This window comes from Somniosus microcephalus, unplaced genomic scaffold (genome assembly GCF_052327205.1).
Source record: "Somniosus microcephalus isolate GS21.2 unplaced genomic scaffold, FLI_Smic_1.0 unresolved_chr2, whole genome shotgun sequence".
NCBI classification, from domain to species: domain Eukaryota; kingdom Metazoa; phylum Chordata; class Chondrichthyes; order Squaliformes; family Somniosidae; genus Somniosus; species Somniosus microcephalus.
In genome coordinates, this window is record NW_028225180.1 from 78,463,529 (window position 1) to 78,488,099 (window position 24,571).

The window sequence follows — 24,571 nt, forward strand, 5'->3', positions numbered from 1 at the left end:
ACTGACCAGTTGCCTTTCAGTTCCCAATAACTAGCATTTTGAAGCCCTCCTCCCCAGCCCATTCATATATATTTCTCCAACGTCCTTGCAGGCCTTTAAGGCAATCCGGAGTTTCCTGGCAAAGTTGGAGATGGTCTCGGAGGATCCGTCCAAGCTCCTTGAAGTGGGTGAGTGTGCAAGTGGGAATGTTGGCGGGGTTGAGAGGTGAGGTGCTTTGGGTGGGAGGGGTAAGCAGCAGTGACCTGATCTTTGACCCTTCCTTCTCCACCAACCCCCCCCCCCCCCCTCCCTCTGGGCACCTCCCGTGATTACCACAGTCCCTGCAGTGCACCAGACCTTAACTAACGGGATGGCTAACGGGCAGCTCACTGTCTGTGGGAGGGCAGGATGTCGGTCGGTCAGCTCCCGTTCTGAGCTGGGTGGGGAAGGAGGCGGAACCCTTCGACTGGACCCACCAAAAAAAAAAGTTTCGCGTTTCCCTGGGCTGTTTTTGAACAGGCCACTCGATGCTTGGTACAACTTTTTTTTTATTCGTTCGTGGGATGTATGTGGACGTCGCTGGCAAGGCCCAGCATTTATTGCCCATCTCTAATGTCGTGCATCCTTCGCCCATCCCAACTGGGCACGACATGCGCTCCTCTCGTTTGTTCCTACACCCAGCGTCGGGCAGGCCAGGTTGCATGCAAGTGTCGGCCATGGCTCAGTGGGTAGCACTCCTGCCTCTTGAGTGGAAAAAAGGTGGTGGCTCCGCGCCTCGCTTCAGCCCATAATCTCGGCCGGCGCGCCAGTGCCGCACTCTGGGAGCGCTGCAGTATCGGAGGAGGCGTTAAACCGAGGCCCCGTCTTACTGCCCATAGGAGGTGGGGCGGGGTGGGGGAGCACATTAACTGATCGTTTATCTTATTGCTGTTTGTGGGATCTTGCACAAAGGGACCTGACCAACATTCCCGCCAAGCCGCGCAGCGGTCTGGCGGTCCAGCGCAAGCCGCTCACCGGCTCTTCAGTGGAAATAACCGCGCATGCACTTAAAGGAAGCACGCGCACACAAAAAAATTCAAGGGGACATTGGAGCTGACCCTGAGCTTGTGGGCATTTGCTCCCCTCAATGAAACGCTTGTCGTCGTCTTGTCGTTCGCAGAGAAGGATGTCAACTCTGCTTCGGCGAGTCCCACCGGTGTCCTGGCCGGCAGCTGGGCTGGCTGGGCCGTCACCGGAGTCTCCACTCTCACGTCGAAGTTTATCCGAGGAAGCCCGGCGGCGGGAGGGCAGCCGGCGGAAGGACAGCCCGCCGCGGTGCAGGCACCTGGAGCCACCCCTGAAACGCGAGAAGGTTGTGATTTTTTTTTTTGTCTGCGGATTCCCGCTGCCTTTTGCCATCTGTGTTTGACTTTGTTCAGTCGTATGCGTGAACAGTTCTGGTCTCCATTTTATAAAAAGGATGTAGAGCCGCTGGAGAAGGTGCAAAAGAGCTTTACGAGAATGATACCAGGACACTATCAGGAAAGGATGAACAGGCTGGGGCTCTTTTCTACAGAAAAGAGAAGGCTGAGGGGGTGACCTGATAGCGGTCTTTAAGATTATGAACAGGTTCGATAGGGTAGACATGAAGAGAAGCTGTTTCCACTTGTGGGGGAGACCAGAACTAGGGGCCATCAATATAAGATCGTCACTAATAGATCCAATAGGGAATTCAGGAGAAACTTCTTTACCCACAGAATAAACGCTTCTACACGCAAAGGGTGGTAGAAGTTTGGAACGCTCTTCCGCAATGCTGGGTCAATTGTTAATTTTAAATCTGCGATTGATAGATTTCTGTTAACCAAAGGTATTAAGGGATTCGGGGCAAAGGCTGGTAGATGGAGTTGGGTCACAGATCAGCCATGATCTCATTGAATGGCGGAACAGGCTGGAGGCGCTGAATGGCCTCCTCCTGTTCCTATGGTAACAGGCTCGAGGGGATGAATGGCCTCCTCCTGTTGCTATGTTAACAGGCTCGAGGGGGGCTGAATGGCCTCCTCCTGTTTCTATGGAAACAGGCTCGAGGGGCTGGATGGCCTCCTCCTGTTCCGTGCACATAGGCACCAACGATATAGTTAAAAAACGGGATGAGGTCCTAAAAGCAGAATATAGGGAGTTAGGAGGTAAATTAAAAAATAGGACCTCATAGGTAGTAATCTCAGGATTGCTACCAGTGCCACGTGCTAGTCAGAGTAGAAATAGGAGGATATTTCAAATGAATACGTGGCTAGAGGAATGGTGCAAGGGGGAGGGATTCAAATTCCTTGGACATTGGAACTGGTTCTGGGAGAGGTGGGACCAGTACAAACGGGACGGTTTGCACCTGGGCAGGGCCGGGACCGATGTCCAAGGGGGAGTGTTTGCTAGTGCTGTTGGGGAGGGTTTAAACTAAAGTGGCAGGGGGTTGGGAACCTGAGCAGGGAGACAGAGGAAAGGGAAACGAGGAAAAAAGCAAAAGACAGGAAGGAGAAAAACAAAATTAGAAGGCAAAGAACTCAACGGTTTAAATCAAACATGGTCACAGTAAATAATAATTCATGTAGGTCTGAGAGCGTTAAAAAAACAAGCCTGAAGGCTTTGTGTCTTAATGCGAGGAGCATTCGTAATAAGGTGGATGAATTAGCTGCGCAAATAGAGGTAAACGAATATGATTTGATTGGGATTACAGAAACATGGCTCCAGGATGGCCAAGGCTGGGAACTCAACATCCAGGGGTATTCAATATTTAGGAAGGATAGGCAAAAAAGAAAGGGAGGTGGGGTAGCATTGCTGGTTAAAGAGGGGATTAACACAATTGAAAGGAAGGATATTAACTCTGATGATGCGGAATCTGTATGAGTAGAACTGAGAAATATCAAGGAGCAGAAAACGTTAGTGGGAGTGGTATATAGACCTCCAAACAGTAATACGGAGGTTGGGGATGGCATTAAACGGGAAATTAGAGACGCGTGCAATAAGGGCACAGCAGTCATCGTGGGTGACTTTAATTTACATATAGATTGGGCTAACCAAATTAGTAAAAATACTGTGGAGGAGGAATTCCTAGAATGTTTACGGGATGGTTTTCTGGAACAATATGTCGAGGAACCAACCAGAGATCAGGCCATCTTAGACTGGGTATTATGTAATGAGAGAGGATTAATTAGCAATCTTGTACGAGGCCCCTTGGGTCAGAGCGATCATAATATGATAGAATTCTTCATTAGGATGGAGAATGAAGTAATTGACTCAGAGACTAGGGTCCTGAATTTAAATAAAGGAAACTACGATGGTATGAGGCGCGAATTGGGTAGGATTGATTGGGGAATGTCACTCAAAGGGTTGACGGTGGATAGGCAATGGCAAACATTCAAAGACTGCATGGATGAACTACAGAAGTTGTTCATCCCAGTTTGGGATAAGAATAAAACAAAAAGGGTGACTCAACCGTGGCTATCAAGGGAAATTAGGGATAGCATAAGATCCAAGGAGAGGGCATATAAATTGGCCAGAAAAAGCAGTAACCCTGAGGATTGGGAGCAGTTTAGGATTCAACAAAGGAGGACAAAGGGATTAATTAAGAAGGGGAAAATAGAATATGAAAGTAAGCTTGCAGGGAACATAAAAACTGACTGTGAGCTTTTATAGATATGTGAAGAGAAAAAGATTAGTGAAATCAAGTGTAGGTCCCTTGCAGTCAGAAGCAGGGGAAGTTATAATGGGGAACAAAGAAATGGAAGACCAATTAAATGCATATTTTGGTTCTGTCTTCACAAAGGAGGACACAAATAACCTCCCAGATGAGAGGGAGGAACTGAAAGAAATCAGTATTTGTAGGGAAATGGTGTTGGGGAAATTGATGGGATTGAAGGCCGATAAATCCCCAGGGCCTGATAATCTACATCCTAGGGTACTTAAGGAAGTGGCCCTAGAAATAGTAGATGCATTGCTGATCATCTTCCAAAATTTGCTGGAATCTGGAACTGTACCCATGGATTGGAGGGTAGCTAATGTTACCCCACTATTCAAAAAGGGTGGTAGAGAGAAAGCGGGGAATTACAGACCGGTAAGCCTGACATCGGTAGTGGGGAAAATGCTAGAGTCCATTATAAAGGCTGTAATAGCTGAGCACTTGGAAAACAGTGACCGGATCGGACAAAGTCAACATGGATTTACAAAAGGTAAATCGTGCTTGACTAATCTACTGGAATTTTTTGAGGATGTAACTGGGAAAATACATAAGGGAGAACCAGTAGATGTGGTGTATTTGGACTTTCAAAAGGCTTTCGATAAGGTCCCGCATAAGAGATTAGCGTGTAAAGTTAAGGCACATGGGATTGGGGGCAAGGTATTGACTTGGATAGAGAACTGGTTGGCGGACAGAAAGCAGAGAGTAGGAATTAACGGGTCTTTTTCTGAGTGGCAGGCAGTGACTAGTGGGGTACCGCAGGGATCGGTCCTTGGACCCCAGCTATTCACAATATACATTAATGATCTAGACGAGGGAACTAGATGTAATGTCTCCAAGTTTGCAGACGACACAAAGCTGGGTGGGCGTGTGTGCTGCGAGGAGGATACCAAGAAACTCAAGGATGATTGGGACAGGTTGGGTGATTGGGCAGAAGCGTGGCAGATGCAATATAACGTGGATAAATGCGAGGTTATCTACTTTGGTGTCAAAAACAGAAAGGCAGACTATTATCTGAATGGCAATAGATTGGGAGAAGGGGAAGTGCAACGAGACCTGGGTGTCCTTGTGCACCAGTCGCTGAAGGTAAGCATGCAGGTGCAGCAGGCGGTGAAGAAGGCAAATGGTATGTTGGCCTTCATAGCAAAAGGGTTTGAGTACAGGAGCAAGGATGTCCTGCTGCAGTTGTACAGGGCCTTGGTGAGACCACACCTTGAGTACTGTGTGCAGTTTTGGTCACCTTATCTGAGGAAGGGTGTTCTTGTTATGGAAGGAGTTCAGCGAAGATTCACAAGGCTGATCCCTGGGATGGCAGGAATGACGTATGAGGAGAAATTGGGTCGATTGGGCTTATACTCGCTGGAGTTTAGAAGAATGAGAGGGGATCTCATCGAAACTTATAAAATTCTGACAGGTCTGGACAAACTAGATGCAGGTAGAATGTTCCCGATGGTCGGAGAGTCCAGAACCAGGGGTCATAGTCTAAGGATAAGGGGTAAGCCATTTAGGACAGAGATGAGGAGGAATTTCTTCATCCAGAGAGTGGTGAACCTGTGGAATTCTCTACCACAGAAGGCGGTTGAGGCCAAGTCTTTAAATATATTCAAGAAGGAGTTAGATATATTTCTTAGAGCTAAAGGTATCGAGGGATATGGGGAGAAGGCAGGTACGGGGTACTGAGTTTGGATGATCAGCCATGATCTCATCGAATTGCGGAGCAGGCTCGAGGGGCCGAATGGCCTACTCCTGCTCCTATCTTCTATGTTTCTATGGTAACAGGCTGGAGGGGCTGAATGGCCCCCTCCTGTTTCTATGGAAACAGGCTCGAGGGGATGAATGGCCTCCTCCTGTTGCTATGAGTGTGGAACTCGCTACCACAGGGAGTGGTTGAGACTAGATGCCTTTAAGGGGAGGCTGGAGAAACACATGAGGGAGAAAGGAATAGAAGGATATGCTGATAGGGTGAGATGAAGGAGGATGGGAGGAGGCTCGTGTGGAGCACGAACACCGGCACGGAGCTGTTGGGCCGAAGTCTGTTTCTGTGCTGTAAACACTGTATAATATGTGTAACCTTGAATTCTCAGGTGATAGACACAGCCCCGCGGCCGAGCCCGTGACACCAGCTCCCACCGAAAAGTCGGCGGATAAAGATGAAACGACGGAAAAGTGGGATGACGAAGACTGGGGCAGCCTGGAGGTGGGTACGTCGGCGCTGCCGGGGTCGGTACTCTCGGCCGAGCAGCCACGGGGGCCATATGGCAGCACATTTACACTGCTGTGGGGGGGAGGGGGGCACTGGACTGAGGTGGGTACGACAGACTGTGCGCTGCTTGCCGGAAAGCTCTTGTGTGGAACCTGGGGCCAGTGATCCACCAAGGTGCTCGTGATGATTAACCTGCAGTGGGACTGGCTGCGGCGGTGTGCATGAGAGACTGGGGGAGTGCTTTTACTGGGGCATAGGTGTTGAATTTAATAACCCGTGTGTGTCATTCGCTTGAGTACAGGAAGCTTTCGATTTACCGGCACCTAAATAACCGGAAATCTCGGTTAACCGGCAAAATTCAGGAGTAGGTTCATACTTCATATTACTTGCCTTCCTCCATCTGTTGCTGTGCAAAGGTGTGGCTGCAGCTGTTGCTAAGCTACAGAGATGCTTGTAACTTGTGGCCATTGTTCTGAACCTGTTGCTAAGCAACAGGGTTTGTTGCTTTATACGGAGCTCTCAGCTCCGTATCTTTTACTATAGCGCTCGTTGATCTGGAATTTTTGATGAACCGGCACCACGTCGGTGCCGGATAAAAAAAAGTTTCCTGTAGTTTTAACAAAAAAGTCAGCTTTTGGTGGTTGTTGCAACACTTTTATTTTTGCTTCAGCACACAGTTGTTCGGCAGAGTACAATTAAATGTAGGTATGCATTGTACCATCTATTGTTAATGGACGTAAGCTGTTTATACATTCCTAGTGTGGGTGTTGCGGAAAATCCTTTGTCTCCTAGTGCTCCTTTTTTATCGTTACTGTTGACGGTGGCCTTTTCCTTTCTGTCCCTGTATCAACACGGCGGATGTGGTAAACATATGCCTCTTCCGAGCAAAGCTCTTCTAGCCCTTGGTGTGACTGACTGACTGTCCCTGGGGGAGGTGGGGTGGAAAGTGTGTGTGTGTCCTTGTTTACTCTAGCTAAACCCTTCATGATTTTGAACACCTCTATCAAATCTCCTCTTAACCTTCTCTGCTCCAAGGACAACAACTCCAGCTTCTCCAGTCTCTCCAAATAACTGAAGTCCCTCATCCCTGGAGCCATTCTTGTAAATCTCTTCTGCACCCTCTCCAAAGCCTTCACATCCTTCCTAAAGTGTGGGGCTCAGAATTGGACACAAGACTCTAGCTGGGGTCGAACTTATGTGCTCGCTGACCTACATTGGCTCCCAATTAAGCAACGTCTCGATTTTAAAATTCTCATCCTTGTTTTCAAATCCCTCCATGGCCCTCGCCCCCTCCCTATCCCTGTAACCTCCTCCAGCCCTATAATCCCCCTAGACCTCTGATCTCCGCCAATTCTGGCCTTTTGAGCATCCCCTGATTTTAATCGCTCCACCATTGGCGGCCGTGCCTTCAGCTACCTGGGGTCCTAAGCTCTGGAATTCCCTCCCTAAACCTCTCCGCCTCTCTCTCCCCTCCTTTAAGATGCTCCTTAAAACCTACCTCTTTGACCAAGCTTTTGGTCGCCTGTCCTAATATCTCCTTCTGTGGCTCGGTGTCAATTTTTTTTTTTTTAATAACACTCCTGTGAAGCGCCTTGGGACATTTTATTATGTTAAAGGCTCTATATAAATAAAAGTTTTGTTTATATAGGTTTAGCATAAATGCAATTGAACCTTCATCGACAGAATAATGATTATAAAACTACATGAATGAGCACGTTCTTTGGGCCGCTATTGTTAGCTGATAACCCGTGGCACTGCTCATCCTTGAGCCGGGGAAGGGGCTGGTTTATATATTTTTTTAAAAGGATGTCAACAGTGTGACAGGGAAAGTGCGACAGGAAGTAAGTGTGACACTTGCAGGCAGTGCTTGCTGTATCTTTTTATTTGTTTGTGGGATGTGGGCGTCACTGGCAAGGCTAGCATTTATTGCCCATCCCTAATTGCCCTAGGTGGTGGTGAGCTGCCTTGAACCGCTGCAGTCCGTGTGTTGAAGGTAGCATCCAACGTTGAATCTGGCGTCTCATTGAGTGGTTGGGTGGTCAATGACGGGTCCTGGGGCTGCGGCATGCCGTCTAGCGGGGTTGGGTTGTGGGTAGTGGTGGATGGCAATGGTAGTGTTTCAGGGGTACCCGAAGGTACGAGATCTCGTGTGGGGGCTGTGTCCTCCCGCCCGTCCGGGTACGCTACGTAAGCGTACTGGGGGTAGGCGTGGGTAGTGGTGGGTGGCGAGGGAGGTGTTTCGGGTAGTATGCTACTTTGTGGCGGTTTGGTAAAACTGAGTGTCTTGCTAGGCCATTTCAGAGGGCAGTTAAGAGTCAAGCACATTACTGTGGGTCTGGAGTCACATATCGGCCAGACCGGGTAAGGGCAGCAGATTTCCTTCCCTGAAGGACATTAGTGAACCAGATGGGTTTTTACGACAATCCAGTAGTTTCATGGTCACTATTACTGATTGCTTTTTATTCCAGATTCATTTAATTAACTGAATTTAAATTCCCCAGCTGCCGTGGTGGGATTTGAACTTGCGTCTCCGGATCATTAGTCCAGGCCTCTGGATTACTAGTCCGGTAACATAACCACGACCGTACCCTATATGCCCCATGGCATTGATCGTTGTGAGACTGGGGTGCAACGGGCACAGCAACTGCACGCAAGACCTTTTTAATATATTTACCATTCGCAGAATGTTGCTGCTGCTGGAAGCAAGGAGGCAAATCCCACAGCTTCCGAGTGGGACACTGCAGGCTGGGAGGACAGCTGGGCCCCCACGGCCGAGGCAGCGCAGGGGCAGACCACGGCTGGAGATGACAGCTGGAGCAACGAATGGGGCAGTGATATCGCGCTGAGCCAGAGCAAGAGCCTGAAGGTCAAAGCCTCGGCGAGTCGGCAAGAGACGCGGCTCGCGAGCGAATACAACTGGGATGAATCGGGCGGCGCGAGCAAACAGGAGAACCTCTTCGCCACACTCGCACAAGCGCCGGCCACAGAGCAGGTGAATATAGAACTGGGGAATGGAGCTCTTCCTAATACAGTCACCCAGTGTCCCATCAAACACTCCTGGGGCAGGGACAGCACGGGTTAGATACAGAGTAAAGCTCCCCCTACACTGTCCCATCAAACACTCCCAGGGTAGGTACAGCACGGGTTAGATACAGAGTAAAGCTCCCTCTACACTGTCCCATCAAACACTCCCAGGGTAGGTACAGCACGGGTTAGATACAGAGTAAAGCTCCCTCTACACTGTCCCGTCAAACACTGTCAGGGCAGGTACAGCACGGGTTAGATACAGAGTAAAGCTCCCTCTATACTGTCCCATCAAACACTCCCAGGGCAGGGACAGCACGGGTTAGATACAGAGTAAAGCTCCCTCTACACTGTCCCCATCAAACGTTCCCAGGGCAGGTACAACACGGGTTAGATACAGAGTAAAGCTCCCTCTACACTGTCCCATCAAACACTCCCAGGGCAGGGACAGTACGGGTTAGATACAGAGTAAAGCTCCCTCTACACTGTCCTGTCAAACACTGTCAGGGCAGGTACAGCACAGGTTAGATACAGAGTAAAGCTCCCTCTACACTGCCCCCATCAAACACTCCCAGGGCAGGTACAGCACGGGTTAGATACAGAGTAAAGCTCCCTCTACACTGTCCCATCAAACACTCCCAGGGCAGGTACAGCACGGGTTAGATACAGAGTAAAGCTCCCTCTACACTGTCCCATCAAACACTCCCAGGGCAGATATAGCCACTCTCTACTTTGCCAGCAACAAGGTGCCTCAGTCCCAGCCTGAGATGAGCACCTCTTACTGCACCAGTGTGGCATTTCCAGCTTTCCTGTGGCCTCTCTGGATGGGATTTCCAATTAGTGCTAACTGGTACCATTGTGGAGCCTTTGTGTGTGAATCATAGAATAGAATCCTACAGCACAGAAGGCTGCCGCTCGGCCCATTGTGCCAGTGCTGGCTCTTTGAAAGGGCTCTCCAATTAGTCCCACTCCCCCCCTGCTCTTTCCCCTACAGCTGAGTCCTCTTCAAGTACATATCCAATTGCCTGTGGAATCTGCTTCCACCAGGTGCTGCGTTCCAGACTTCAACAACAATCTGTGGGGGGAAAATTCTCCTCCTTTCCCCTTTCGTCCATTTGCCAATTTTTTTTTTGTGGGCCCATGTCTACTCTGAACTGGATTGAGAAAATCTCCAGTCATTGTACACCGGCCCCATTGCAGCCACGAGAGAGTGGAGTCTTTCATCCATCTGTCTCTGTTGGATTAGCACCCAGGTCACAGAGGTTAAATACCATTGTCTGCCCTAGTGTAGCTTCCAAAGCTTGAAGAAAAAGCAGCAATGGCTTCAGGCTATGAACTGGTTCTGAAGCACTGGGCCTGGATCCTACGGGAACTATTGAAAGGCTGTCCTCCGATCCTCCATGCTGTGCAGCCTCAGCTCAAACAAGCCAAGACCCGCTTCCCCCTTTCACCCCAGTCCTTGCCAACCTGCATTGGCTCCCAATCCCCCCCAACGTCTCCAATACAAAATTCTCCTTGTCTTTAAATCCCTTTGGTGAGGCCACACCTGAAGTACTGCGCACAGTTTTGGTCTCCTTACCTAAGGAAGGACATACATTGAAACTTATAAAATTCTAACAGGACTAGACAGACTAGATGCAGGAAGGATGTTCCCGATGGCGGGGGAGTCCAGAACCAGGGGTCACAGTCTAAGGATAAGGGGTAAGCCATTTAGGACAGAGATGAGGAATTTCTTCACCCAGAGAGTGGTGAACCTGTGGAATTCTCTACCACAGAAGGCAGTTTTGGGCCGGGCGGTTTAAATTGAGTGCCAGGCTTTGGGGCCTCTCTGTGTCCCTCTGTGAATCTGGTGCCGGGCAACCTTTTAAATCGAGTCCCAGGCTTTTGGGCCCTGTCTGTGTCCCTCTCTCAATCTGCTGCCGGCAACATTTCTACCTTTTAATACCTTGAAAGATGAAAGTGAAAGTACTTATAAAACGTTTTTGGTAAATCTTATGTTATTTTTAAAAGAGATACTAACTTTTTCAAAGCTGGATGATCAAAGTAGTTTGAGCTGGAAGCTGAAGTAATGGCAGTGAAACAATGGCTGCCACATCCCTGAGATGAAAACGATTAGTCCCGCACACACACACACACACCGATTGGCCAACCATCAGGGGACAGTACTGTAGGATTGGTCAATCGTGACGGCACAGGATTGGTCGAACCTTGACGTCAGTCAATCAATGCTAAGTAGCAGATAATGAGTTTAATTTTGAAGGTTTTTTGCATAAGGCGCGAACAATTTTCGTCCGACCGAAAAGTAAATACGCTTACGACCGTCCCGGAAGCGTAAGCTTTCTTCGGAGGTAACACGCGCGTAGGTACGCTCTATAACTTTCGAGCGCATAGCCGGACAGACGCACACGTGAGGACAGACAGACAGAACGACCCGTTTATATAGATAGGTATTCAAGAAGGAGTTAGATATATTTCTTAGGGCTAAAGGGATCAAGGGATAGCAGGGACAGGGTACTGAATTTGGGTGATCAGCCATGATCTCATTAAATGGCGGAGCAGGCTCGAGGGGCCGAATGGCCTACTCCTGCTCCTATCTTCTATGTTTCTATACTTGCCTTAGAGGCGGTGCAGCGAAGGTTCACCAGGCTGGTTTCTGGGTTGAGAGGGTTGTCCTATGAGCAGAGATTGAGTAGACTAGGCCTATATTCTCTAGAGTTTAGAAGAATGGGAGGTGATCTCATTGAAACATACAAAATTTTTACAGGGCTTGACAGGGTAGATGCAGGGAGGATGTTTCCCTTGGCTGGAGAGTCTAGAACCAGGGGTCACAGTCTCAGAATAAGGGGTCGGCCATTTAGGACTGAGATGAGGAGGAATTTTTTCACTCAGAGGGTGGTGAATCTTTGGAATTCTCGACCCCAGAGGGCTGTGGAGGCTCAGTCGTTGAGTATATTTAAGGCCGAGATCGATAGATTTTTGGATAATATGGGGATCGGGCTGGAAAGTAGAGTTGAGGTCCAAGATTGGTCCTGATATTGAATGGCGAGCAGGTTCGAAGAGCCGTATGGCCTACTCCTGCTATTTCCTACGTCGTGGTCTCTCCCCTGTCTGCCTCTATAACCTCCTCTAGCCTTACAAAGCCCTCCCCACAGCTCTCCATTCCTCCACAGACTCTGTATCCGTCCCTCCCTTTGCCCCTCCATTGACGGCAGTGCCTTTAGCCATTTAGGACCCTCGCTCTGGAATTCACTCCCAAAACTCCTCTGCCTCAACCTCCTTTTTCCTTTTTAGACCCTCCTTAAAACCTGCCTCTTGGTCGCTACCCCTTCCGATTGTTTCTTTCTTTGCCTCAGCGTCTATTTTTGTCTGATGACACCTCTGGGTTCAAGTCCCACTCCAGAGGCTTGAGCACAAAATTTAGGCCGATACTCCAGTGCCAGTACTGAGGGAGAGCCACACTGTCGGAGGGGCAGTACTGAGGGAGCGCCGCACTGTCGGAGGGGCAGTACTGAGGGAGCGCTGCACTGTCGGAGGGGCAGTACTGAGGGAGCGCTGCACTGTCTGAGGTGCCATCTTTCGGATAAGACGTTAAACCGAGGCCCTGTCTGCTCTCTCAAGTGAACGTAAAAGATCCCGCGATCACTATTTCAAAGAAGAGCAGGGGGAGTTCTCCCGGGTGTCCTGGGGCCAATATTTATCCCTCAACCAACATCACTAAAACAGATGATCTGGTCATTATCACATTGCTGTTTGCGGGAGCTTGCTGTGCGTAAATTGGCTGCCGCGTTTCCTACATTACAACAGTGACCACACTTCAAAAAGTACTTCATTGGCTGTAAAATGCTTTGGGACGTCCTGAGGTGGTGAAAGGCGCTACAGAAATACAAGTCTTTCCTATGTTATGTATTACAATTTGATCTCCCGGTTAAGCAACACTCGATTTTATTTTTTAATTCTCATCCATGTTTTCAAATCCCTCCGTGGCTTCGCCCCCTCCCCCTCCCTGTAACATCCTCCAGCCCTACAACCCTCCGAGATCTCTGCGCTCCTCCCATTCTGGCCTCTTGACCATCACCCGATTTCCATCGCTCCACCATTGGCGGCCGTGCCTTCAGCCGCCTGGGCCCTGAGCTCTGGAATTCCCCCCCCTAAACCTCTCCGCCTCTCTCTCCTCCTTTAAGACGCTCCTTAAAACCGACCTCTTTGACCAAGCTTTTGGTCACCTGCCCTAATATCTCCTTATGTGGCTCGGTGTCAAATCTTGTTTGATAATCGCTCCTGTGAAGCACCCTGGGACGTTTTACTAGGTTAAAGGCGCTGTATAAATGCAGGCTGTCGTTTTTGAGCTGAGTTTGTATCATTTTTGTCTTCTCCGTAGAAAAATGAGGATGTGTGGGAAGCTGACACGGCTAGTGGCTGGGACACCGAGGAGAACTGGGAGTCTGTGGATGCAGAGCCAGGTCAGTTCACTGCTTATACAGGGAACGCGGTGCCGATTGTTTGTTTGGTTTGCCGTTAGCTGGGAGGTACGAAGCCAGGAGAATGGAAAATCCCATTGGAGCAGTTCGGTGAATGAATGTGGCGTGTCTCTGGGTGGTCACCTGATTGGGGTGCAGTCCGGCCTGGGAATTCTGCAACATACACTGAAGCCAGCTGCTATGGTCCCCCACCAAGTGAAGGTGGGAATTCACTGTGCATGAAAGTTTAATGGAATTAACTGTAAAATTCTGTGCAACCATGTTAAAGTCCTCAGGTTACTGAAACCAGGGCATTTGGACAAGGCTGGAACTCGATTTATGACCAAGCCCAAAGTCTGGCGCTGTGGTGGCCGCCTCCAGTGCCCCGAAAAAGGTTCTCTTTCTCATCAGCGTTGTCACAGGAGATTGAGGTTCCTAAATAAAATAGTTCTAGTTAAACAATTATGGTCTGGTCACATTTTCCTTCTCTGGCCTCGGGTCCCAGTACACCAGCTAGGAGAGCTGAAGGTCGATGCTCCCAGTCCCAGTATACCACCTCCTGGGTGCTGGGAGAGCTGAAGGTGACTTTTCCCAGTCCCAGTACACCAGTTGGCTGCTGGGAGAGCTGAGGGTGAGGGCTCACCGCCGCAGTACACCAGCTGGCTGCTGGGAGAGATGAAGGTGACTTCTCTCAGTCCTGGTATACCAGCAGGGAAAGGTGAGGGCTCCCAGTCCCCACACACCAGCTGGGAGAGCTGAAGGTGAGGGGTCCCAGTCCCAGTACACCAGCAAGGTACCGGTAGAGCTGAAGGTGATGGCTCACCGCCCCAGTACACCAGCTGGGTGCTGGAAGGGCTGAAGTTGACTTGTCCCAGTACACCAGCTGGGAGAGCTGAAAGTGAGGGTTCCCAGTCCCCATATACCAGCTGGGAGAGCTGATGGTGAGGGGTCCCAGTACACCAGCTGGCTGCTGGGAGGGCTGAAGGCGAGTGCTCCTAAGCTTCCTTACTCTTCCACCCACCCCACCTAAAATCCAGAAAGGATGCATGGTATTTATGTGGAGAACCTCACTAATACCTGACGCTGCTCCGAAGATGCAGGTTTTGAGGCCGATTCACCTCATTCACTTGGAAGAAAGCCGAATCTTTCGAACAGCTTGGCCACCCCAGTCCCAGAGTACCGAAGCTGAGGAAACGTGAGGTGCTGGTTCAGGAGCCGCTGTGTACTCGCCTGGTACTGACTTTTCCTCATTTTTAGTGCCGCAGGGTGGTGAGTGAAGCCACTCCGTCAAAGCAGGGATTCAATGAAGGACCCTTTCACCAGGAGTCTTAACATTCTGCTGGAGTTACTGAGCTTACCAGTGTCTTATGTTCCGCTACAGCAGACCTACACTAAGACTCTGGTAAGCTCAGTCTTTGTGTGGGTCTGTTATGGTGGAACATAAGAAATAGGAGCAGGAGCAAGCCGCATGGCTGATCTTCGACCTCAACTCCACTTTCCCACCCGATCCCCATATCCCTTGATTCCCCTGGAGTTCAAAAATCTATCATAGAAACATAGAAGATAGGAGCAGGAGTAGGCCATTCAGCCCCTCGAGCCTGCTCCACCATTTAATGAGATCATGGCTGATCATCCAAACTCAGTACCCTGTCCCTGCTTTCTCCCCATATCCCTTGATCCCTTTAGCCTTAAGAAATATATCCAACTCCTTCTTGAATATATTTAATGAATTGGCCTCAACTGCCTTCTGTGGTAGAGAATTCCACAGTTTCACCACTCTCTGGGTGAAGAAATTCCTCCTCATCTCTGTCCTAAATGGCTTACCCCTTATCCTTAGACTTTGACCCCTGGTTCTGGACTCCCCGGCCATCGGGAACATCCTTCCTGCATCTAGTCTGTCTAGTCCTGTTAGAATTTTATAAGTTTCAATGAGATCCCCTCTCATTCTTCTAAACTCCAGTGAGTATAAGCCCAATCGACCCAATCTCTCCTCATACGTCATTCCTGCCATCCCAGGTATCAGTCTGGTGCATCTTCGCTGCACTCCCTCCATGGCAAGAACATCCTTCCTCAGATAAGGCGACCAAAACTGCACACAGTACTCAAGGTGTGGTCTCACCAAGGCCCTGTACAACTGTAGCAAGACATCCTTGCTCCTGTACTCGAACCCTCTCGCTACGAAGGCCAACATACCATTTGCCTTCTTCACCGCCTGCTGCACCTGCATGCTTACCTTCAGCGACTGGTGCACAAGGACACCCAGGTCTCGTTGCACTTCCCCTTCTCCCAATCTATTGCCGTTCAGATAATAATCTGCCTTCCTGTTTTTGCCACCAAAGTGGATAACCTCGCATTTATCCACATTATACTGCATCTGCTGATCTCAGCCTTGAATATACTCAAGGACTGAGCCTCCTTCCAAAGATTCACCACCCTCTGAGTGAAGAAATTTCTCCTCAACTCAGTCCTGAATGGCCAACCCCTTTATCCTGAGGCTGTGACCCCTGGTTCTAGACTCTCCAGCCAGGGGAAACAGCCTCTCAGCATCTACCCTGTCAATCCCCCTCAGAATCTTATATGTTTCAATGAGATCACCTCTCAGTCTTCTGAACGCCAGAGAGTATCGGCTCAGTCTTTCCTCGTAGGACAACCCCCTCAACTACAATTCTTTTATCCCAAAGATACATTAAGTTTAATTACAGCAAAATACATGCAGGATGCTGTCTGGATTGTAAGACAAAATCTCTCGTGGGTAAATGCACCCCCTGGTGTCGTACTGAGCTATGCAGATGGGATGCTCAATCTCTGGCCTGTACTGACCTAACTGACCTCAGCCAGGGCAGCTTCTGTGATGCTACAATTTGTTTTTCCCCTGGGCTTGGGAGTGGGAGCAAAACATCAGGCGGTCCCTGATCGCCACCCACTGACCTCTGTCGTGGTGAGTGAGCGGGCGAGGATGGGATCAGGCTTGGCTGCATTGCGAATAGCCACGCGGTGAGCTCATGGTTGCTGTAACCCGATAGAAATCTGTGCCGTCAGGGGAGGGGGAGTTGGGCCCAGTTTGTTTTGGAATGTTTCCTGCCCTCTTGAGCATCCCCCGATTTTAATCGCTCCACCATTGGCGGCCGTGCCTTCAGCTGCCTGGGCCCTAAGCTCTGGAATTCCCTTCCCTAAACGCTCCGCCTCTCCTACCAATGTTCTCGCTAAGGTGCGCGGCCACGCAAGAATCTCAAAAGGTCCTGCGCAGGCCGCTTACCGGCTTTTGCATTGTAAACATCGCGCATGCGTAGAAATTTAAAGGGACCGCGCATTCCTGGTCCCTCAATACCTCCTCTCTGGTGAAGAAGGCCCAGCAGCGCCTATATTTCCTAAGGAGGCTGAAGGGATGTAACCTGTCACCCCTGATCCTCTCTAACTTTTACCGCTGCACAATAGAGAGCATCCTGACAAACTGTATCACAGTATGGTATGGCAGCTGTAGCTACTATGACCGGAAAGCCCTGCAGCGGGTAGTCAAAACTGCCCAACGCATTACCGGCACCCGGCTACCGACCATAGAGCACATATACCAGAAACGCTGTCTACGGAGGTCACGGTCCATCATCGAAGACCCTACCCACCCCAGCCACAGTCTGTTCGCCCTCCTGCCATCTGGGAGACGCTACAGATGCATTCGCACCCATACGACCAGATTTAGGAACAGCTTCTTTCCCAGGGCTGTCATCCTACTGAACTCCACAAATAAACTCTAAAGCCTGCACATCTGCCAATGCACTTTATTATGGTTATGTTATGTTAATATATAAGCCAAATGTATGTTGAATGTTTACATTTCATACAAATGCCTACATTTCGTTGTACTGCACTTGTGCACTAACAATGACAATAAAAGTTGATTTGATTTTGATTTAAAAGCAGGCCGTGCAGAACAAAGTGCAGCTTACAGGGAACATTGCTCTCTACCTCCATCTCCTCCTCTAAGATGCTCCTTAAAACCTACCTCTTCGACCAAGCTGTTGGTCATCGATCCTAATATCTCCTCGTGTGGCTCGGTGTCAAATTTTGTTAACCCTCCTGTGAAGCGCCTTGGGATGTTTCACTACGTTAAAGGCGTTCTATAAATACAAGCTGATGTCTATAGCCTGTGGTTCATGTCCTCCTGGATAACTGATCTTTGATTTCCTCCCCCCCCCCCCCCCCCAGGGTTACGTAAATCTGATATCGCCAGGAAAAAGCGAGAAGAAAGGAAGCGGGAAATAGAAGCAAAACGAGCGGAGAGAAAAGGTGCCAAAGGACCACTGAAACTTGGTGCCCGCAAATTCGAATGAATACATTTGTGCAGCGCACGGCCGCAGCGGTGAATCCTCGGCAGATTAATTGGCGACGGTGCAATTACATTCCGTGTCGTTCCCTGAAAAGATCAGATCGCACGTCTGGGCGTTCCAAGGAAGGAGCCTGCCACACTGTCATTGAACTGCTCAAGCTTGTCTTTTTAGAGTAACAGACCATCTTTGAGTGAGGATGTGATTTTTTTTTTTTCTTTCGGAGTCCCTTTTTAACAATGGAATCCTGTTCTGTGCAATACGGGAAGGTGTCCCGATGGGTGGGAAGACCAAATTGGCTATGGTGACAACTGGATTCGATGAACATATTACCCGAGTCGCTGGTTCCAGGATTGCATAGAATACATGACTCTATTCAAAAGCCTGGGACCCTAAGTGGCGAGATCATGTCCTAATGTTCGGATATTCACAGTATGCGAGATATAGTGTAATTATATGGTTGTGCAGTAAAAGATCTTATTGTTTTGTTGGGCTAGCCGAGGGGCAGAGCTGCAATGTTTTTTATTTCACATTATTCTGTATTTCACCCATTTGAAGTTGGCAATGTGAGTGCTGCAGAAAGAGTTCTTGTACAGTCCCATTACATTGAAGTTTTCAAACTGCAGCTTTGGTTGTGCCTAATCTCTCTCCCTGTATAGTTTGCATGGGGTACAGGTCAAAGCATTGGTGTCAATGGTAACTCAACCCTCGTGTGCCCCAACACTGGACGATCCCCGCAACTCCCCACCCAACAGTATAATTCAAGGCCCTTCAGCAGTTGAGGTGCCACAGTCTGGGGTGGGGGAGGAAATCTGCGTTGTTGCTCCAAGTGCCTGTGTCAGGCTTGGCTTTACAGGCCCCTGCTGATGATCAGTGGCGAACTTCACATCTGTGGACCCAAGTGAGTCGGTGCTTTGAGGGGCAGCATATTTTTTTTAAATTAAAGGTACCTTGCCTATGCTGGATTGTTATGTGTGTTTTTGTGCATATGAAGGCTTCACCCCAGTCAGTGCCATATTTAAGGGTGCCTGCACGTTGGGATATCTTGGGAAGCTGAAGAGGAACTGTGGATGTTATAAAAAAAAATGTTCACTGGGCCCTCTGTTAAACCCACTGCCAGAAATGGTTCAAATAGGCATCATATCAGAGGCTGATGCAGAGATAGAGTTGTGTCCCTTATTAAGGTGAGACGATACAAAGATGGGAGGGAAAGCAGTGAGTGAGGACATAAAAAACCTGCCAAAGGACATAGACAGGCTAAGTGAGTGGGCAGAGATTTGGCAGATGGAATATAATATTGGGAAGTGTGAGGTTATGCAGTTTGCCAGAAAAAATCAAAGAGCAAGTTATTATCTAAATGGAGAGAAACTGCAAAGTGCTACAGTACAAAGGGATCTGGGGGTCCTGGTGCATGAAACACGGAAGGTTAGTATGCAGGTACAGCAGGTGATCAGGAAGGCCAATGGAATCTTGGCTTTTATTGCAAGGGGGATGGAGTATAAAAACAGGGAAGTCTTGCTGCAGTTATACAGGGTATTGGTGAGGCCACACCTGGAATACTGCGTGCAGTTTTGGTTTCCATATTTAAAAGATATACTTGCTCTCGAGACGGTTCAGAGAAGGTTCACTCGGTTGATTCCAGAGATGAGGGGGTTGACTTATGAGGAAAGGTTGAGTAGGTTGGGCCTCTACTCATTGGAGTTCAGAAGAATGAGAGGCGATCTTATTGAAACATATAAGATTGTGAGGGGGCTTGATCAGGTGGATGCGGTGAGGATGTTTCCACTGATGGGTGAGACTAGAACTAGGGGGCATAATCTAAGAATAAGGGGCTGCCCTTTCAAAACTGAGATGAGGAGAAACTTCTTCACTCAAGAGGGTAGTAAATCTATGGAATTTGCTACCTGAGAGCTGTGGAAGCTGCAACATTACATTTAAAACAGAGATGGACAGTTTCCTAGCAGATAAGGGAATTAGGGGTTACGGGGAATGGGCAAGGAAGTGGACGTGAGTCTAGATTCGGATCAGCCATGATCCTGTTGAATGGCGGAGCAGGCCCGAGGGGCCGTATGGCCTGCTTCTACTTATGAGACGCTGGATGTTCTCAATAGGTTTCACAGCATGGATTGTTGATCAGAGATTTATTAAGCATACAGTGCAAACTTAATACAAACACTTGTATTGGGCCAGGAAATTCAGAACACCTTAAGTTCCAAGCTCAGTGACGATTCACATGTTCCATAGCAAACAAATCATTAGGCTTAAAGACAGTTCGAGAACAAAAGGCCTCTTTTATGTGCAACATCAGCACTTGTCCACCTTCCTTATGCAGATGTGGCCTTGGCGTTGACAGTCCCTAACGTTCCAGTTTGATGATCTCGCAGGCAGACGCTTAATTCAATGCCTTAACGGGAGCCGTGTCTATTTGCAACACCACCAAGCAGTTTGTCGGGAATGTGATCCAGTCATTTTCACAGACAGGCTACTGAGTTCACCGTGCTAACACTGCTTTCAGAGAACAGACAGGGCTCACCCTCCGGGCTTACCGGCACACTCACTGCTAAGTTCAGATAGGAAGAAGGGGTGCGGCCATGGAGGGATTTTAATGCCCGAGCTCCTCTTTCCTCCCCTCCCATTACTGGAATGTCCAAACGGCCTTGCCACTATTCTAAAGTAAGCCTGTCATTACGGTATGGCAGCTCAACATTCCTGGTTACAGGGTTTTCAGATGGGATAGGGGGTAAAAAAGAGGTGGGGTTGTGGTATTGATTGAAGAAGCAATTACAGCTGTGAGGAGGGATATGTTATGTTAGAAGGATCATCAAATGAGGCCATATGGGTTGAACTGAAGAACAAAAAAGGGGCGAGATCACTGCTGGGAGTGTACTATAGACCCCCAAACAGTCAGCGGGAGATAGAAGAGCAGATATGTAGGCAAATACTATAGGGCAGTAATAGTAAGGGATTTCAACTTCCCTAATATAAACTGGGATAAAATTAATGAAAGGTATCGAGGGTGCGGAATTCCTAAAATGCATTGAGAACTTTTTTAGCCAGTATGTAACAAGCCCAAGAAGGGAGGGGGTGGTTCTGGACTTCATTTTAGAGAATGAAGCTGGGCAGGTGGAATCAGTGGGAGAGCATTTTGGTGCTAGTGATCATAATTCAGTTAGATTTAGGGTTGCTATGGAAAAGGACAAAGATAGACCAGGAATAAAAGTTCTCAATTGGGGGGAAAGACAATTTTGCTAAGTGGAGATGGGATTTAGCCAAAGTGGACTGGAAACAGCTACAGGAAACTGTGAGATATCCGGCACTAACGGGACCGAGCTGTTGCCGTCCCATCAAAACTGCCGGACAAACCAGCGCTAATGTTGAAACATACGGAGATTTTGAGCTCCGTATCTGGCAACAAACCCTGTTGCTTAGCAACAGCTTCTAAACAGTCGGCCGTACCTTGCAAGCATCTCTGTAGCTTAGCAACAGTTTCAGCGAGACCTTGCAGAGCCTGACTGGTGGAAAAAAAAGCAACAAAAAGAAAAAAAAACTAATGAAACGGCTCCTGATTTTTGCCAGTGGCTCGAGCATTCCAGACAGTTAACCTCCGGATAAACCAAAGTTTCCTGTACTTGAAGGTAAATCAGTGTCAGATCTGTGGGAGGCATTCAAGGAGGAGATCCTGAGGGTTCACAGCAAGTATGTTCCCTTAAAGAAAAAGGGTGGGACTAACAAATCTAGAGCCCCATCCCCCCAGATGTCGAGGGACATTCAGGGTAGGATAAAGAAAAAAAGGGAGGCTTATGACAGATACCGAGGGCTCAATACTGCAGAAACTCGAGTATAGAAGGTGCAGGGGTGCAATTAAAAAGGAAATTAGGAAAGAGCATGAAAAAATGTTGGCAAGTAAAATTAAGGAAAACCCAAAGATGTTTTATAAATATATTAAGAGCAAGAGGATAACTAACAAGAGAGTAGGGCCTATTAGTAAATAGTAAACTAGCAAAAAATATAAAAACAGACAGCAAGAGTTTCTACAGTTATATAAAAAAAGGGTGGCTAAAGTGAATGTTGGTCCCTTAGAGGACGAGACCGGGAAATTAGTAGTGGGGAACATGGAGATGGCAAATACGCTGAACAAATATTTTGTATCAGTCTTTACAGTAGAGGACACTAAAAATATCCCAACACTGGACAAACGGGGCTATGGGGGGGGGGGGGGGGGGAGGAGCTAAACATGATTAAAATCACTAAGGAGATGGTACTCGGTAAGATAAGGGGACTTAAGGCGGATAAATCCCCTGGACCTGATGGCTTACATCCTAGGGTCTTGAAAGTAGCGGTAGGGATTGCGGATGCATTGGTGGTAATTTTCCAAAACTCCCTGGATTCAGGAAAGGTCCCAGCAGATTGCAAAACTGCTAATGTAATGCCCTTATTTAAAAAGTGAGGTAGACAAAAGGCTGGAAACTATAGACCAGTTAGCCTAACATCTGTGGTTGGTAAAATGTTGGAGTCCATTATTAAGGAAGCAGTAACGGACATTTGGATAAGCATAATTTAATCGGACAGTCAGCATGGTTTTATGAAGGGGAAGTCATGTTTGACAAATTTGCTCGAATTCTTTGAGGACGTAACAGGGTGGATAAAGGGGAACCAGTGGATGTGGTGTATTTGGACTTCCAAAAGGCATTTGACAAGGTGCCACACAAAAGATTACTGCACAAGATAAAAAATCACAGGATTGGGGGTAATATACTGGCATAGGTGGAGGATTGGCTATTAACAGAAAACAAAGATTGGGGATAAATGGTTCATTCTCGGGTTGGCAATCAGTAACTAGTGGTGTTCCGCAGGGGTCAGTGCTGGGACCCCAACTCTTTACAATCTATATTAACGATTTGGAGGAGGGGACCAAGTGCAACGTATCCAAGTTTGCCGACGATACAAAGATGGGAGGGAAAGCAGTGAGTGAGGAGGACATAAAAAAACCTGCAAAAGGACATAGACAGGCTAAGTGAGTGGGCAGAGATTTGGCAGATGCAATATAATGTTGGAAAGTGTGAGGTTATGCACTTTGGCAGAAAAAAATCAAAGCAAGTTATCTAAATGGAAGGAAACTGCAAAGTGCTACAGTACAAAGGGATCTGGGGGTCCTGGTGCATGAAACACAGAAGGTGATCAGGAAGGCCAATGGAATCTTGGCTTTTATTGCAAGGGGGATGGAGTATAAAAGCAGGGAAGTCTTGCTTCAGTTATACAGGGTACTGGTGAGGCCACACCTGGAATACTGCGTACAGTTTTGGTTTCCATATTTAAGAAAAGATATACTTGCTCTCAAGGCAGTTCAGAGGTTCACTCGGTTGATTCCGGAGATGAGGGGGTTGACTTATGAGGAAAAGTTGAGTAGGTTGGGCCTCATTGGAATTCAGAAGAATGAGAGGCGATCTTATCGAAACATGTAAGATTGTGAGGGGGCTTGATCGGGTGGATGCGGGGAGGATGTTTCCACTGATGGGCGAGACTAGAACTGGGGGCATAATCTTAGAATAAGGGGCTGCTGTTTCAAAACTGAGATGAGGATAAACTTCTTCACTCATAGGGTAGTAAATCTATGGAATTTGCTACCTGAGAGCTGTGGAAGCTGCGACATTAAATACATTTATAACAGAGATAGACAGTTTCCTAGCTGATAAGGGAATTAGGGGTTACGGGGAGCGGGCAGGGAAGTGGACGCGAGTCTAGGTTCGGATCAGCCATGATCCTATTGAATGGCGGAGCAGGCCCGAGGGGCCGTATGGCCTACTCCTACTTATGTTCTTTAATATTAGAGACCATAACGATAATCTGGGTGTGGAAGACGTGGGTATGGATCTTAATGAATACTTTGTGTATGTTTTCACAAGAGAGGGCCAATGCAGACATTGCAATTGGAAGAGTGTGAAGTATTAAGGGGTTTAGCAGCTTTGAAAGTGGATAAATCTCTAGGCCTGGCTGAAATGTATCCCATGGCTGTTAAGCAAAGCAAAAGAGAAAATAAGGGGCTCAGACTGTTTTCCAATCCTCTCTGGCTACTGGTGTAGTACTGGAGGACTGCTAATGTTGTACCTTTGTTTAAAAGGGGAGAAAGGGATAGACAGAGTAATTACAGGCCAGTCAGCCTAACCTCAGTGGTGGGAAAATTGGAAAAAGCTCCAACAGGATAAATCTTCATTTAGAAAGACACAGATTAATCAAGGGCAGTCAGCAGAGACTTGTTAAAGGAAGGTCGTCGTATCTGACTAACTTGATTGAATTTTTCACGAGGAAGGTAGTATGTGTATATGGATTTTAGCAAGGCTTTTGAGAAAGTCCCACATGGGCAGACTGGTCACGAAAATAAAAGCCAATGGGATCCAAAATTGGCTCAGAGGCAGGAAGCAAAGGGTGTTTGTGACTGGAAGGCTGTTTCCAGTGGGGTTCTGCAGGGCTCAGTACCAGGTCCCTTGCTTTTTGTGGTATATAACAATGATTTAGACTTGACTGTAGGGGGTATGATTAAGTTTGCAGATGATACTAAAATCAGCTGTGTGGTTGATAAAGCTGTCTTCTTCTTAGGCAATCCCTCTGAACCGAGGATGACTTGCTTCCACATTAAAAATGAGTTTGCAGGTGACTGATGAGTCCAATGCGGGACCTAGTCTGTCACAGGTGGGGCAGACGGTGGTTGAAGGGGCGGGTGGGTGGGGGTGCTTGGGTTGACGTGAGCTCCTTGCGCTTGCTCCCTGCAGGAAGATATCAATGGACTGGTCAGGTGGGCAGAACAGCAGCAAATGGAATTCAATCTGGAGAAGTGAGGTAATGAATTTGGGGTGGGCCAACAAGGCAAGGGAATACACATTAA

The 24,571-nt window shown here is 48.2% G+C and overlaps 1 protein-coding gene across 2 annotated transcripts in view; it reads left to right on the top strand.

The window, feature by feature from the left end:
• Nucleotides 1–18,651, top strand: part of scyl1 (SCY1-like, kinase-like 1) — a 51,553-nt gene extending 32,902 nt beyond the window's left edge. For both annotated transcript variants that reach the window (XM_085976101.1, XM_085976099.1), the window contains 6 exons: nucleotides 92–167; nucleotides 1,139–1,330; nucleotides 5,770–5,882; nucleotides 8,572–8,880; nucleotides 13,291–13,372; nucleotides 17,573–18,651. In XM_085976101.1, the coding sequence (XP_085832227.1) occupies nucleotides 92–167; nucleotides 1,139–1,330; nucleotides 5,770–5,882; nucleotides 8,572–8,880; nucleotides 13,291–13,372; nucleotides 17,573–17,697 (897 nt within the window). In that variant the 3' untranslated portion in view covers nucleotides 17,698–18,651. The remainder of the gene's footprint in view (nucleotides 1–91; nucleotides 168–1,138; nucleotides 1,331–5,769; nucleotides 5,883–8,571; nucleotides 8,881–13,290; nucleotides 13,373–17,572) is intronic.
• The last annotated feature ends 5,920 nt before the right edge of the window (nucleotides 18,652–24,571 follow it).